The sequence below is a fragment of the Mustela nigripes genome, chromosome 8 (assembly GCF_022355385.1).
Source record: "Mustela nigripes isolate SB6536 chromosome 8, MUSNIG.SB6536, whole genome shotgun sequence".
Classification (NCBI taxonomy): domain Eukaryota; kingdom Metazoa; phylum Chordata; class Mammalia; order Carnivora; family Mustelidae; genus Mustela; species Mustela nigripes.
In genome coordinates, this window is record NC_081564.1 from 52961302 (window position 1) to 52976638 (window position 15337).

Below are 15337 nucleotides of genomic sequence, written 5' to 3' on the forward strand. Positions count from 1 at the left end.
TGATCATAATCATAAATAGTGTCACTAATGATGAGATAAGTAAATTTCTAAACTGTGTATGTTCAAACTCTATGCTTCTGTTTACATAGGATAAATGCATAGCAAAGAGCAATCCAAGAGCTGATAAGAAGCAATTTCATATAAATTAAAGGTTACTAGAGAAGTATTATTCAGATATTTAGCAGAATCCTTAATTGCTAGAAAGCAATAGACAATGTAATCATTTTCATCTAGAGGGAACAGATTGGATGGCAAATTTCTCGTGTATTATCAAGGAGAGAGGGGGAATGAGAAAGAGAAAGGGAGACGTTCAGATTTTGCATACAACATGAGTATTCAACTAAAGTATCAGGCTGGCACAGTACGGAAAGTATCTCTGAAATGCTTCTGCTTTTAGGCATTATTATGCAAGTGGACAGCAAAATTACCAAAAAAGCATATGTTCATCCATTTATTCATTCAGTCATTCAATGAGTATTCACTGAGTGCCTCCCTTGCGCCAGGCATAGTTCTGAGCTTTTAGGATACACAGAAGAATGTGACAGAAAATCTGTCCTCACTGACAATATGTCAGTACTGCAAGATGCAGGCAGACAACAAACAAGTAAAAACAAATGAACAAAACAAGTTCAGATAGAGACAGGTACCAAGGACAAAACACAAAACCAGGTGATGTGGCAAGTAGCTGGAGGTTAAGTACATTTCAGAATGGGACAGCAGAGACAAGATTTTGGATGAAAAAAATAAAAATCTCCATTTTTGAAAGGCTAGTTATACAGGAATTTTTTCTTTGTCTCTCTCCTGCTGACCATATTTTGCCATTTCACTAATTATTATTGTTCCATTAAAGTGCTGAAATGCCAGTCAATAAATGATTATTGAGATCCCACTGTGTTCTCAGCACCAGTACAATTGGAAAATGTGGTTGAATTCAAACAGCTAATTCTACTGCTGTGATAAAATATGAGGTAGAGAGTGATGCTTAAATCAGTAAATAACTTAAGCCTTCTCTTTTTGAGGTGTGCAATTGAGTCTAAGCCTCTCCAGTCCATTCATATATCACAAATCTTGAGATTTCAGGAACTTCTCTAAGAGAAGGCATCATTTATTGCCACTAGATGGCACCAATTATTTCCATATTTTTAGGCCCCCTCCTCCCAAAATACCCCTTTTCTATGTAATGGCCATATGTAAAATGGAAGAGTATTAGCACTATTATTAATAGTACTATTATTAGCACTATTATTAATAAAATTATTGTTCCTCTATTAATACTTTTCTGTAGGAAGGATCACAGAAATAGCACTACAGATGGTATGTTCATTCACTGACATACTTGTTTAAGGTATATATTTCCTCCATTTTTTAAAATGGATTAAACAGTGTCTTTGAAAATGTAAAAAGGAAGAAAAGTAATTTAGTATATGAATATATATAATAATGGTGATATAAATATTAGGATCAAAAATAGCTTATAGATGTATACAATATTACATATATCTTTACAAGTTTTTACAATTTTTTTTTTAAGATTTTATTTATTTAGTTAACAGAGAGCGACAGCAAGAGAAGGAACACAAGCAGGAGGAGTGAGAGAGGGAGAAGCAGGTTTTCTGCTGAGCAGGGAGCCTGATGCAGGGCTCGATCCCAGGACTCTGGGATCATGACCTGAGCTGAAGGCAGAGGCTCAACAACTGAGCCACACAGGCACCCAAAAGTTTTTAGAATTTAAATCTTTGCTTCAAGATAAGAAATGAGTGCCTCAGACTACTTGCTAGTTTGACTATCACTGTATTTCTTTCATTCTAAGACAGTCCAAAAATAATACTCACTTTAATATCTTCCAGAGTTTTTTGCCTCATGGTAATTAGTGTTCGATATCTCTGCTCTTCCTCATAGAGCTTCTCTTCATAGATTTTTTTTTCACTTATGAGATGATCAAACACTGCTTGTGCCTGCTCCTTTTTATATCTCATGGTTATAAATTCATTCCTATGAAGAAAGAATTGTATTTGCCATTAATCAATTCATATTTTATTTTTTAAGATACATTTATGATAGGGGCAACTGAGTGGCTCAGTGGGCTAAGCCTCTGCCTTCAGCTCAGGTCATGATCTCAGGGTCCTGGGATCAAGTCCCACATCAGGCTCTCTGCTCAGCAGGGAGCCTGCTTCACTATCTCTCTCTCTCTCTCTGGCTGCCTCTCCGTCTACTTGTGATTTCTCTCTGTCAAATTAATAAATAAAATCTTAAAAAAAAGATACATTTATGATATATTTTAAAAGAGCAAATATTAAAAAGTCTCAGAACTGAAGGGCTTTGGAAAAATTCCCTAGTTCTTTCCATAGGCCAACTTCCATAGAGATATGTCTAAATGATTCAGTTGTAAGAAAATCTCTGGAGAAATTTAGTGGATTCTCTTGGTTGCCTACACAGCATGCCTCTATTTCATTGCCGTTCTAAAAGAACCCCTCCTCCATGCAGCATATAACACCAAAGATACATTCTAATTAGATTGAGCCAATTAGCATGTGGCTAATTATTTAGAAGTGAACATAAATACTACCATAGCTTAATAAGATGAAAGACAAGGACCTAACTGCATGTAGAAAAGGCTCAACACCCACTAAATGTGAATGAATCATGTTTTCAAACTTGATGACAATGGACACTGTGGAGAGAGAAAAAAAACGAGTACCTAAGGTTGAGCTGTTGATTCACTAATGTCAACCAATTCTGCAGCTTACCCTACCCAAGGGTCTCTGTAATATAAGATGACACATTTTCTATTGTTTAATTTAAGCTGTTGTGTGAACATGTTTGTTTGTGCTTAGGTGGGTGTATTTTGTCATTTGTAACTAAGTATATGCTGAGACAGATATTAAATGGTTTTTATTTAAATAACAACACTAATAGAAAAAGCATAAGAAAGTGGTAAAAACAATAATGAAAATGAACGTGCTTTAGAAATAATTGCCAAAGTTGATCAGCAACACAGAGGGCAGAATAAAGAGCTGCAGAAGTGCAGCACTGTCTTATGTTACCCTTATTTGTTTTTATCTCTGCTGGTATAGAAAACTGAGTCATCCGCACAGTTACCTAATAAGGCAGCAGAACTAAAGTTTTTTTTGGTGGGGGCTGAAATGTTAAAGCATGCTGAATATAATATCTTATTTAATACAACAAAATCCTATGAAAGTATAATCATTATAGCAATTTACAAATGAGGAAACTAAACTTTACCATAATTAGCTTATATAAGCTACTTAGTAAACAGCAGTACCAGAATGCAAATCCAGTTTTATCTTACTCTATTTGATTCAGCAGCTCGACACTAAATATGCATTTTTTTTCTCTCTTTCCCTACTATGGCTATTACCAAAAATTTGAAAACAATGTTTTTTGTTCACATTTTTAGATGTGAGCCTCTCCTTCTGAATAGAATAAGGTCCTTCCCTTTTATCTGCCTTGCTCAAGTCTGTTCCATTTCATCATTTATACCCAAAACATCCAAAATTCTTATGTGACATCCTATATAAATACTCACTAATATCAATATTATGGAACAAAGAAACCATGAAATTTACATGGCGAAGAGCTAGTATGACTAGAGCCAAAAAACCTCACAGTTGCTCCCAGCAAACATCTCTATATTTTGACCACATATACTTTGTTCTCCACACTAAGAATTTTGAGTTTGGATTATATTCAAGACAGCATTTTTATTAGTTAATTATACCCACACATATATTATATAGACTATATATGCTTATGTGTATATCTGTGCATGAAAATAGTGTTTCCTTTCTCATAATGATAAAAAGAATAAACTCTGAAGTCCTATGGGTCTGGCCCTAAATCCTTTCACATTCTACTTAAGAAACAGTTGTAAAAATCAGAGTCAAGGACAGCTTCGATTGCTATTACTCTAATCATCATATTTTAATCATTTTGCATATGCAAGTTTGTATTTCTAAAATTATCTTCAGATAGTCAAAGGTACATTTTCCCATTTGTCATTTCTTTGTCCTTCTTCGTGTCTGGCTCTAGGCACACTGTAGGTTCTTAATAAATAACGATTAACTTGATATGGACACCTATTGAAAATAACAGTAGATTATTACTAATGTAGTTTATTTGCAATAATCTTCTTTCCAACACTAGTTTAGTGAGTCAGTATGGACAGTTTTAAGGGCACATGCTTTGGAATGAGATGGACCTAAACTGGAGCTGGCTTTAACCACTGATTATCTGTACAAAGACAATCATTTAATTTCCCTGAGCTTCTGTTTCCTCAGTGTTCATATGAGAATGTTATTACATAATTTAAGAATTTGCAGTGAGAACTGGATAAGATGACGTACACAGATTGCCCACAAAGTGCCTGGCACATTAGGAAGTCAAAAAATGGTATCTTTAAATATTATTTGACATTATCCATAGTCATTGTAAATTAATAGAGCTATAAATAATGTCACAGGATCAATTATTCATTTTCTCCCTTTCCTGGGAGAAAGCAAAGTTTTGTCAAGTTCAGAGAGGGAACTGTTTCACTAGGACATGGTGGCCACTCTTGTCCCAAAGGCAATGTAATATAGCCACAGAATAGAAGAAAATGTTATAACTGAAATAATAACAATTCTTAAACTAAATCTTAAACCAAACTCCTTATAAACCAAACTTAAACTAAACCTTTATAAGTCTAATGTGAACTATAAAATTTTAGACATATCCCTGAGCCTCAAAATATTCTTACAGATGTCAAATAATGTGAATATCTTTGAAAATAAACATTTCCTTGCTTTCTTACATGATATACTGAATATGATTTTATGTCTTTCAGATAAAGCTGAATGATCATTTTGAACATAAGTTTTTACCCCATAGTAACAGCTAAATAAATCCTTGTTGAGTGAACTGACTTGACTTGACATTATAGTATGGTAATCAAGCTGTGGGTAACTGTTTTTCTGACATTTTATCCCTTAAGTGCTATGATTTTGTTAATGCTGTGTTAGCCTTCTTATTTGAATCAAACTGTAATTCCTAAATGTGACCGATGCATGTCCTTCTTGTAGTCCTTCAAGCTCTGTTCGCAACATATTACAAAACAGATAATAAGAACCAAAAGGAATAAAGGAAGAGTATGTAAGTTCTAAGTGAGGGTCTTAGGAAACACCAAAGGTCTTAGAGTATGAACATTCTTTGAGTGAAAAACCTTACTAACCCTTGCTAGGTAACCCTTGCCCCTGATTAATAAAGGGACCAAATAAGAGGTTTCCGAAGACAGTAAATACGAACAAATTACATAAGGTTTTGTAGAATATCTGTTTCTAAAGGATTACTTCAAAACTTACCAAAAGAGTTTGGGTGAAAAAGCATATATTATTAACCATGTCCTGTGAGTAATACTGAAATTTGTGGGAAAGATTATCAATTTCATAATTAATATAAGTTCTCATACTTGGAAAACAATAAGCATTCCCAGTTATTCAAGTAAAAGTAAACCCAGGGGAATAATAAAAAAATGAATTCAATTTATGCTTATTTGTTTTTGTTTTGTTTTGTTTTGTTTTTTATGTAAGCTCTAAGTCTAGGTAAAGCTCAATGTGGGGCTTAAAGTCACAAACCTGAGATCAAGACCTGAGCCCAGGAGTCTGATGTTTAATTGACTGAGCCACCCAGATGCCCCCACAATTCATGTTTTTAAGCCAAAATGATCAAATATCACTTGTATACTCTGCATCAAATAATGATGGAAAATAATGGACCATTTTAAGAATAAACCTTAAAGAAATTTGACCTTATCTCTTTTAAAAATAATATATTGAATACTTAATATTTTGATAAAATTTAAGTACTTACTTTAAACTCTCAAGTGTCTGAGCAAAAATATTACTTTCTTTCTCTTTTTCTTTTAAGTTCTTATTCAACTTCTCTATTTTTGAAAGATAAATAATCGTTTTACTTTTTGTATTCTCTATTTCTCTAAAAATCATTGAGTGTTTTTCCTGGAAAAGAAATTAAAGGATGTTTTATTTTAAATACTAGAATTTTCAAATCCTTGCAACTTAAGGACACAATTACATTTGGCCACGTAAATAATTAAAAGCAAATAGAAACTTGTTAACAGTATAAATAACAACTTAGGTTTATGTTCTTTCTCTTCTCCATAGTTTTATCAGATAAGATTATCAAAAAATGGCTTAGAGGGGTGCTTGGGTGGCTCAGTTGTTAAGCGTCTGCCCTCAGCTCAGGTCACAACCCTAGGGTCCTGGGATCGAGTCCCACATCAGACTCCCTACTCACTGGGAAGTCTGCTTCTCCTTCTCCTTCTCCCTCTCTCTGCCTGCCACTCCCCCTGCTTCTGTGCTTTCTATCTCTTTCAAATAAATAAAAAAATAAAATCTTTAAAAGATGGCTTAGAACTATATGTCTCTCTCACCACATCTCTCTTCCTCTGCCTCCATTTTACTCTCTCTACCCTTACTGTGTTCCCCTCCACATACTCCAATATAAGGACACCTTAAGGGCATGTCCTTTCAAAATATAAACAGGTTGATGGGGTGCCTGGGTGGCTCAGTTGGTTAAGTGTCTGCCTCCAGCTCAGGTCATGACCTCAGAGTCCTGGAATCAAGTCCCACATGGGGCTCCCTGCTCAGTGGGAAAGTCTGCCTCCACCCCTCTCCCTGCTCATGACGTCCCTCTCTCTTTCTCTCTCTCTCTCAAATAAATAAAGTCTTAAAAAATATATAAACATGTGGTTACTAGTCCTCAAACATGTACAATGAAGGTGGGCAAGGATATACATGGTCCTGATCTTTCAAACAAAACAAGTCAATGTCTAATACCAGTATACTTTCCCAAAGCTGGCTTGTGCAAGTCCAAACTGAAGACTTGATTTTGCATCTATTTTTTGCATGATCCTTTCATCACTGTTGATTTTCGTATTGACTGAATGATTTACTGATCGGATGACTGATTTACTGAATGCTGTGCCCCACATTTGGCATGGCTTCTAATTAGCGCTACTCTCCCAAATGATTTCAGATATCAACTGCTCCCTTTGCTCCTATTTTCTCCCACTTTCCCCCATATGCTCTCTGATTCTTTCTCTGCTCTTACAGATTTCAAGAAGAAAGGCTAAACTTTTACATTTATTTTCCTATAAAACTCTGCTATTTGTCCATGACTTTCAACACTGTGTACTGCATTTGCATTTTCATACTTTCCCTTTGTTTCTTTTTCTGAAAGTTCTGGAATTAGTCTACTGATAAATGAGGGTTTTTTGGTTTGCTTGTTTTTAACATCTGAATGTAGCTGAAAGATGGTTTACTAGGATTCTTCAATGCGACCAATAGGCTATTAGATTATTACTGGGGAAAAAAGTCAATTCCCCACCCCCACAAAGTGTGAAGAAGTACTAGTATGGAATAAAGTAAGTAAGTAGGAGTCAAAGAGGATGGGCAGCTCTGGGTACATCATGCTACCACTAAGTTTGAATTTTAGGTCAGATTCCATAATTCATGCCTTAATCTTGAAGAAAGATTCCCACAGGAAACTCAGAAGACATCAGAAGCAATGGTATCAACAACTTAGACCATACCAGCCAGTTCAGCTGTGCTGAAGGTGGTGTCAGAAGACTCTACACTAAAGGACAGAAGGAGACAGTGCGTTCACTGCAGACAGCAATGAAAAGCCAAAAATGGTCTTTTGCCACTTTAATAGGTACCATCAGTGAGGCTTTGGTAAACGTGAACAGCACATTGCTGTCCATGGCATCAAAAATATCAGAAACATCATTATAGTGAGCTGAGTTTAGAGAGAAGCAGTTAGATGTCATGTGTCAATCAGGAGTACAAACCTGCACACGTGCAATGAGCAGAAGTTTGCTCCCTACCCCCAATAGCCATTTATAAGTCTTTTGATAAATGCCGAAGTGCCATCAGAACAAAAGGGAATAAAGGCATAAAAAAGCACATTTAATGACATTAAATGACCATTCTTTGGCTTATTTCTTTCTCTAGCCCTGGGGGACACAGGTTTCAGGAATTTGGAGGTTTTCCAACCCAAGAGTACTTTCATGTCCAGCCCGGGAAGAATCTAAAAATCTGAACTGCAGTTAATAAATGTTTTATTATAAAACATTTTTCATCATTTCCTTATCTTCCTAAAACTTTTTAAGTCACATATTTAAAAAATATTAGGTAATAAAGATTATATTCAAATTCTGAATTATTAACTTCAAATTATATTTTTAATTTTTATTTAAGATTTTAAAAAAGATTTTAGATTAAGAATTTTAGGATTTTAAGATTTTTATTTAAGATTTATTTCTTAAATTATCTAAACATAATAAGTTTAGAATCTATGCCCAAGATTTAAACTGGGGTTAAAAGAGTAAAAATTCAGTAATGGCCCAAGTTTAGCTTGGCCCATGACTGAAATGCTTATGCACAGTAAAAGATAGAATTATTTGTCTTAAAAATTATTTGTCTTAGAACTTAAGTTCTTAGAAGACAGAAATAGGGTCTATAGTATGGCTTGTACCCCTATCAGCATCAAAGTACTTAATAAATTCTATTAACAATGTTTGACATTACAACATTTTGGAGTTCAACAGCATGGCACATGAGCCATTTCTTCATCTGTGTGTTGCCCATCTCACTAGCTTCATCTCTTTTCTCTCTTATAATGGGTACCCTGCTCTCTGGTCATACCAAACTACTTGCAATTCCACAAACACATAGCACTATTCCATATCTTTGCTTTTCAAACAGCACCTGTTTCTAAAATGCCCTTACTTCATTTCTTCATCAATTTTAAAATTATATAATAATAATAATAATAATAATAATAATAATAATAGGAAGAAGAAGAATCATCTCCAGTGACAATAATTTTTTAAGGCTTTTTGTGTTTCATCTATACTCCACAACAGCATGGTACTATAAGTATTTAACCTTCATTTACTCTACTAGTAATTCTCATTTTTAGATATAACCTCTGAAAAACCTTCCCCAGTTCCCTCAGTTCAGTCAGGTTTCCTCCTCCATGACACTCTTCCACCTCATTATATTGCTGTCATGGCTTTGGTCACAGCGTATTAATGCTCTCTATGACCTTGTCTGTTCCCCAACAAGATGACGAACTTTTTGAGTGAACAAAGTTCTCCTTTTACTTCTCCAATTCTGGCAAATTTCAAAAATGTTTAATATATCTTAAGTGCTTAACAGTGATTGGAAAGACAAACTTATTTGAAGGACAAAAAAAGAAAATTAGCCCTTCTTCTCTAGCCCTTCAACTCCTAGTACCTTCTATAATATTGAGAGCACACACAAAGAATGTGTTAGCTCATATTCTTCATTGAAATTTGTTATATTTATTAAACATACCACCTTTGGCCATTTTTAGTTAATATTTTTTAAACTAGTATTTAAATGTGGACATGAGAACTGGGTGGTTTTCCATTGCCGTGTTTGACACATAGATTTTTCCTTTGTGACTTGTTAACAATAATTTGTTGTCAATAACAGTAGTATGCTGAGTAGTAGAAACTTGTCTGAATGTTTTTGTTCCTGATTTTAATGGAAACACTTTTAATCTTTCACCAATAAGTAGAGCGTTAGCTGGAAAATACTGGTAGAAAATCTATGACACATTATCAAGATAAGGATGTTTTCATTCTATTTCTAGATAAGTCTTTCTGAAAATCATTAGTGGCTATAGTGTTTTATTAAATATTTTAGGTTATCTTTCATTTCTGAAAATGTACTGAATCATAGTAGTACAGTTGATCCTTGGACAACACAGGTTTGAACTTGCAGGTCTGCTCACATGCAGATTTTTAACGGCACACTGCTGTAAATGTATTTTTTCTTCCTTATGATTTTCCTAATAACATTTTTTTGCCTAGCTTACTTTAACATAAAGATACAGTATATAATATCTATAGCATAAAAATTATTTGTCAACCAACTATCTGTTATCAGCAAAGCTCCCAGTCAATAACAGGCTATTAGAATTTTGGGGGAGTCAAAAGTTACACGTGGCACAGCCTAAACCCTGCATTTTTCAAGTGTCAGCTGTATATTTGTTTATGCTGACTCATTTTCACATTCTTTTTTTTTTATTTTAGATATTATTTATTTATTTGACAGAGAGAGAGATCACAATTAGGCAGAGAGGCAGGCAGCAGAGAGGGGGAAGCAGGCTCCCTGCTGAGCAAGGAGCCCGATGTGGGACTCAATCCCAGGACCCTGGGATCATGACCTGAGCCTAAGGCAGCGGCTTAACCCACTGAGCCACCCTGATCTTCACATTCTTCAAAGGAATGTTACTTTGCATAATACACTGTAAAAATTTAGTTCACTGATAACAGAGTTTGTCATCTGAGTTCATAAGTGACACCACCTATAGATTTTTTTTTTTAGATTTTTTTCTTTAGATTTTTTAGATTTTTTCTTTAGGTTTTCTTTAGATTTTCCTTTAGATTTTGCTTTAGATTTTTTTTCTTTTTCTTTTTTTTTTTTTTTAAAGATTTTATTTATTTATTTGTAAGAGAGAGAGAGTGAGAGCGAGCACAGGCAGACAGAGTGGAAGGCAGAGTCAGAGGGAGAAGCAGGCTCCCTGCGGAGCAAGGAGCCCGATGTGGGACTCGATCCCAGGACGCTGGGATCATGACCTGAGCCGAAGGCAGCTGCTTAACCAACTGAGCCACCCAGGCGTCCCTAGATTTTTTTTCTTTAGATTTTTTTTTTCAAGCTAGTATTTTTCAGTTACAGTCTCAGAATTATACTATTACAGAGTGAATTTAGAAGTTTTCTATACTTTCTTATGGTCTGCATCTCATCTTTGTGGGGGGCCTGCAAAGTATCTGGGCATGTTTTTTTGTTGTTGTTGTTTTCTCTTTTTGTTGTTGTTGTTATTGTTCTTTTTTGCTTTTAGAGAGAGAATATGCATACATGCAAGCTAGGGGAGAGGGGCACATGGAGAGGGCATAAGAGAACCTCAGGTGAGCCTAACGAGGGACTCAATCTCACAACCCCGAGATCATGACCTGAGCTGAAATCAACAGTAGAAGGCTTAACGGACTGAGCCACCCAAGTGCCCCTGTGCTTGTTCTTGTGGTCAGTGGCATAGACAAATTTACATTTATTCTATAATTTTTATTCTACTTTTGTTGTGACTTTCCCTCTTTATCCAGTTTCCATTATTTGTATTTTATAAATAAATTATATAAGGTATGCTAGGTACTTCAAGTTTTTCTTACCAAGATAATTTATTGGTAACACTAATGTATTACCTTGGCCTGTTCTGTAATTTTTGCTGTATAGTTCATCATCAATCATTTGTAAACAATTTGTGCTTCAAAATATTCCTTAACACAGATACAAATGATGAAAAAAAGTAACTTAAAAAATATTTCAAGTAATCTGTTTTCTTTTTTGTTTTATTTTATTTTATTTTTTTTGAGTTATGATTTTGCTTCATTGTATTCAACAAAAGTAACCTGTATGATCTGACCAGAATAATGTAATAGTATAGACTCTAAGGCCAGTGCTGGATTTAGTGAATCTCAACTCCTCCATTAATGAGCTGTGTGAAACTGAACAAGCTAATTCAAAAATAAGATATGAGATTTTTCAACTGTAGAATGGGGATAATAATAGCATAAACTTCACAGAGTTATTATGAAATTTAAATGAGTTAATGTGTCTGAGCACTTATAATAGTGCTTGATATACAGAGAACATGCAAAAAAACAGTATCTGGTGTTATTATTACTACTATTTTCCTTGATAATGTTTACATTTCTTTTGTGGCTTAGTACAGTGGGGTAAGGAGAGGGTAGGGGTTATGGACATTGGGGAAGGAATATGCTATGAAGTGTGTAAACTCGGCAATTCACAGACCTGTACCCTTGAGGCTAATAATACATTATATGTTAAGAAAAAAAAATTATATTAAAAAAAACCAACCTGATCCTGGAAAAAAAAAAAGTGATATGATTACACCTCTATCTCATAGCCAACATGCTGTCCACCAACAAATCCACTTGGTGCTACCTTTAAAGTATATCCAGAGTACAGCAGGTTAAAGACAATGGACTGTCTCTACTTCCCCATACCCAGAGATTCTCTAAAGACAGAATATTAAAGAGAAGAAGATTTTCAAGGAGAAAATATTTCTAATTTGGAAAAAGCCCTGAAGCCCTTTTGATATATGATTACTTGTTCATGCTGCCTATACACCAGCTTGAGGGTAACTGAGATGTCGGATATTAACAGATGTTTCAGTCTGTATATTGGTCCCATCTGTAGAAACACAGTACTATTTAATACAATACAAATCCTTACCCCTACTTTGTAGGATAGGTTTACAGGAGGATGCACTAGTACAATGGGAAAACCACTGTAAGAGAAAAAATGAAGACACAGAGACTGTTTGTGTGTGCATGTATGGTGCGTGTATGTGTGTGTATGTGTATAGAAACTACTTACTGTAACCAATTAGAAATGAGAGGCATCCACCTAAAATAAATTTGCTTGAAAAGTTTTCATTGACATAAAGAAGTTGTAAATTCAAAATTATTTTTTATGTTAAATTTCTTACCTCAGTTTCTGTTATTGCATCACGAGTTTTCTTCCCCCTTCTTCGTAATTTTTGCTTAGTTCTTTCCACGTTTCTTTTAACATAGTCTCTCCTCTCAATTATATCATTTAATATCTAGAAGACATTCAGAAATTAAGATGTGTAACATTTGCAATCCAATTATCCCAGGTTAGACCAAATAGTTTCCAAGTGGCTATATTAATAATAACTATATATATATATGTATATATATGTATAAGGGAAAAGGACCACCAAACATGAATTACAAAAACATATTATGATATCCACATCCCAATATTCCATTATGAATTATTGGAGAAAACAAAAACCTAAGCAATTTTAGCTAAATAAAAAAACTAAAAAACTCACAAAGAAATTGCAAGTTTTCACCATGATATTTAAAATATCTTAACCAAAACTGAAACTGCAAATACAAATTGTTAGCAATCATTACCAAAAGTACATAAAAACTTATTGTTTTCAAGAGTTTGTGTTGCATTGATAGTTCTTATAATTTATAAACTAAAACATAATAAAAACAAAAATGATTACCCAAGTATAAGATGAGATAAAACAATGGCTATTAGAAAATGAGGGGGAATAAAAGTCATTAATCTTTGCAGGAATTCATTAAACTCAGATGATTATACTGAGCCTTTTGAAGCAATTAATAAATTTCCATCACTAATGTAAGGAGGAGCCATTATTAAAATCATTTATCTCACTAGGTGTTAGTAGTGGTTATATATTCATTACGTGAGCTCTAGGATAAGCAATTAAGAGCCCTGAGTATAGTAGTATACTCAGAATTTGTTTGTTGCCATGTTTTATGGCCTTGTACAAGCTGCTTCACACATTTAGGCCCAAGTTTTCTGAAGTCTGTAATCCAGATAAACTCTGTCTTGGCCATTTCATAGGGAGACTTTGAAGATCAAAATAAACTTTCATAATGGGAACATTTTCTAAATCATAAAGTTTTTTAAATTTAAAAAAGCTGAAAATTGTTAAAGACTCAGAATATAAAATTACGTCATCATTTACAAAGAAAAAAAAAAATCCTGTTGCCAAAATGGCCCAAATGAATATATGTATGTTCTCCCTGCATCTAAGGACAAGAATATATAACTCTTACCACACCCTCTACTTTTCCAAAAGACTAATGACATGATGCATACATATTTTTCTACTTAATTTTTCTTTGGGAAGGGCTAGCAATATCAGTTACTGCCATAAACTTGTTGTTTTGAAAATATTTTATCGACATTTGCTTTATTTTTCATCCTAGGTGTCTTAACTTCTTCTACATACATCAAATATTTGCCATAAAAATGTCAAGATGCATTATATTTTACATTTGAGCAAACATAGCTTTAGCATTTTATTAACAAGCAGTAAAGACTTTGAATTAAATTTAACATAGTGGGCAATCACACCAAATAAATCACTACTCATTTTATTTGAAAACTGTTTGCCTAAGTACACGCTAATATAGAGTATGGGGTTCCCGGTAATAGCATTCATAGTCTTGCTATGTAGTTCCACTATAGATTAGTTGTGTGGTCGTAAAATACATATTTTGTTCATGCTTTTATGTCTTTCTATGTGAAATCATAATAATCCAAGTAATAATGTAAAATCACATACATGGTTTGTTGACTTAAATGTTCCTGGAAATTAGCTTCTGGATTAATTATAAATGCTTACATCAGAATGTTCTTTGTGGATAGTTCTGATTCTTATAGCATCTGCTTCTAGTTGAAGTAGAGGTGTCCCAAGTTTTGCCAGTGCTAGGGTACACATTGCTTTATTTTCCAAAAGATCCCGCCTCTCAAGTATCTGTTCTTCTTGGATGGAATACAGTTTTTTCTGCCAGATTTTAAATAATTCATTCAGTTATTAATTACCTAAACATTGGGACTGAGGAGTACATTTGTAAAGTACATTTGTACAGAATTGCTGAATCCCTATATGGTACACATGAAACTAATATTTCACTATGAGTTAACTAACTGGAATTAAAAAGTTAAAAAAAAATAAATGTTTATTGAGTCTCAATCCTGAGCCAGGCAGTAGTTTTTGTTGCTATTTAAAAATTAAAAAAATATATATGCCACCATAAAAAGCAATAGGTATGAATATAGCATATTTATATGATACACAATTATTATTAGAAAAAAATGAGAGAAAATTTTAATATAGACAATAAAAAGTCAAACATTCTTAAGTAAGTATGGGAGGATAATAAGGTTAAGAAGCACAGTAACATCAAATATTGAAATCTATGTAATTCCTGTCATCTAAGGTCCAATAAAACCAATGAACAAGAAGTTAATGACAAATATGAAGCAGAGAGGGTTAGAAGATTACGGAATTACTGATCATATATATTCATAGAACAATAAATCAGAAAATTTGGCATTTCCAGCATATAGAAATAGAAAAACACTGCTTTTATATGTTTGAAAATACTGAATTTCCTAACAGAAGAAATCACAATTAGTGTTTATATGGAAGAAGGCCAGAGGTCCAGATAATCTCAAAGAAGTATATAAAATAACACTGTTTTTGACTGTTTTGCCTCTTGATTTTATTTTCATAATTTTAAATATTTATTTATTTCCAAAAGGGAGGCATTCTAGAAACATGCCAAGATCAAAACACCCAACCCTGATTCCAAAGCATATGCAAGTGATAGAGATTAAAAAAAAATTAAAATTGATTT

At 33.8% G+C, this 15337-nt stretch overlaps 1 protein-coding gene across 1 annotated transcript in view; it reads right to left on the reverse strand.

The window, feature by feature from the left end:
* CCDC178 (coiled-coil domain containing 178) overlaps nt 1-15337 on the reverse strand; it is a 391102-nt gene that overhangs the window by 250729 nt on the left and 125036 nt on the right. The window contains exons 14-17 of the mRNA XM_059408065.1: nt 14320-14481; nt 12616-12729; nt 5866-6011; nt 1833-1992 (exon numbers count right to left, since the gene is read on the reverse strand). Of these exons, the coding sequence (XP_059264048.1) occupies nt 1833-1992; nt 5866-6011; nt 12616-12729; nt 14320-14481 (582 nt within the window). The remainder of the gene's footprint in view (nt 1-1832; nt 1993-5865; nt 6012-12615; nt 12730-14319; nt 14482-15337) is intronic.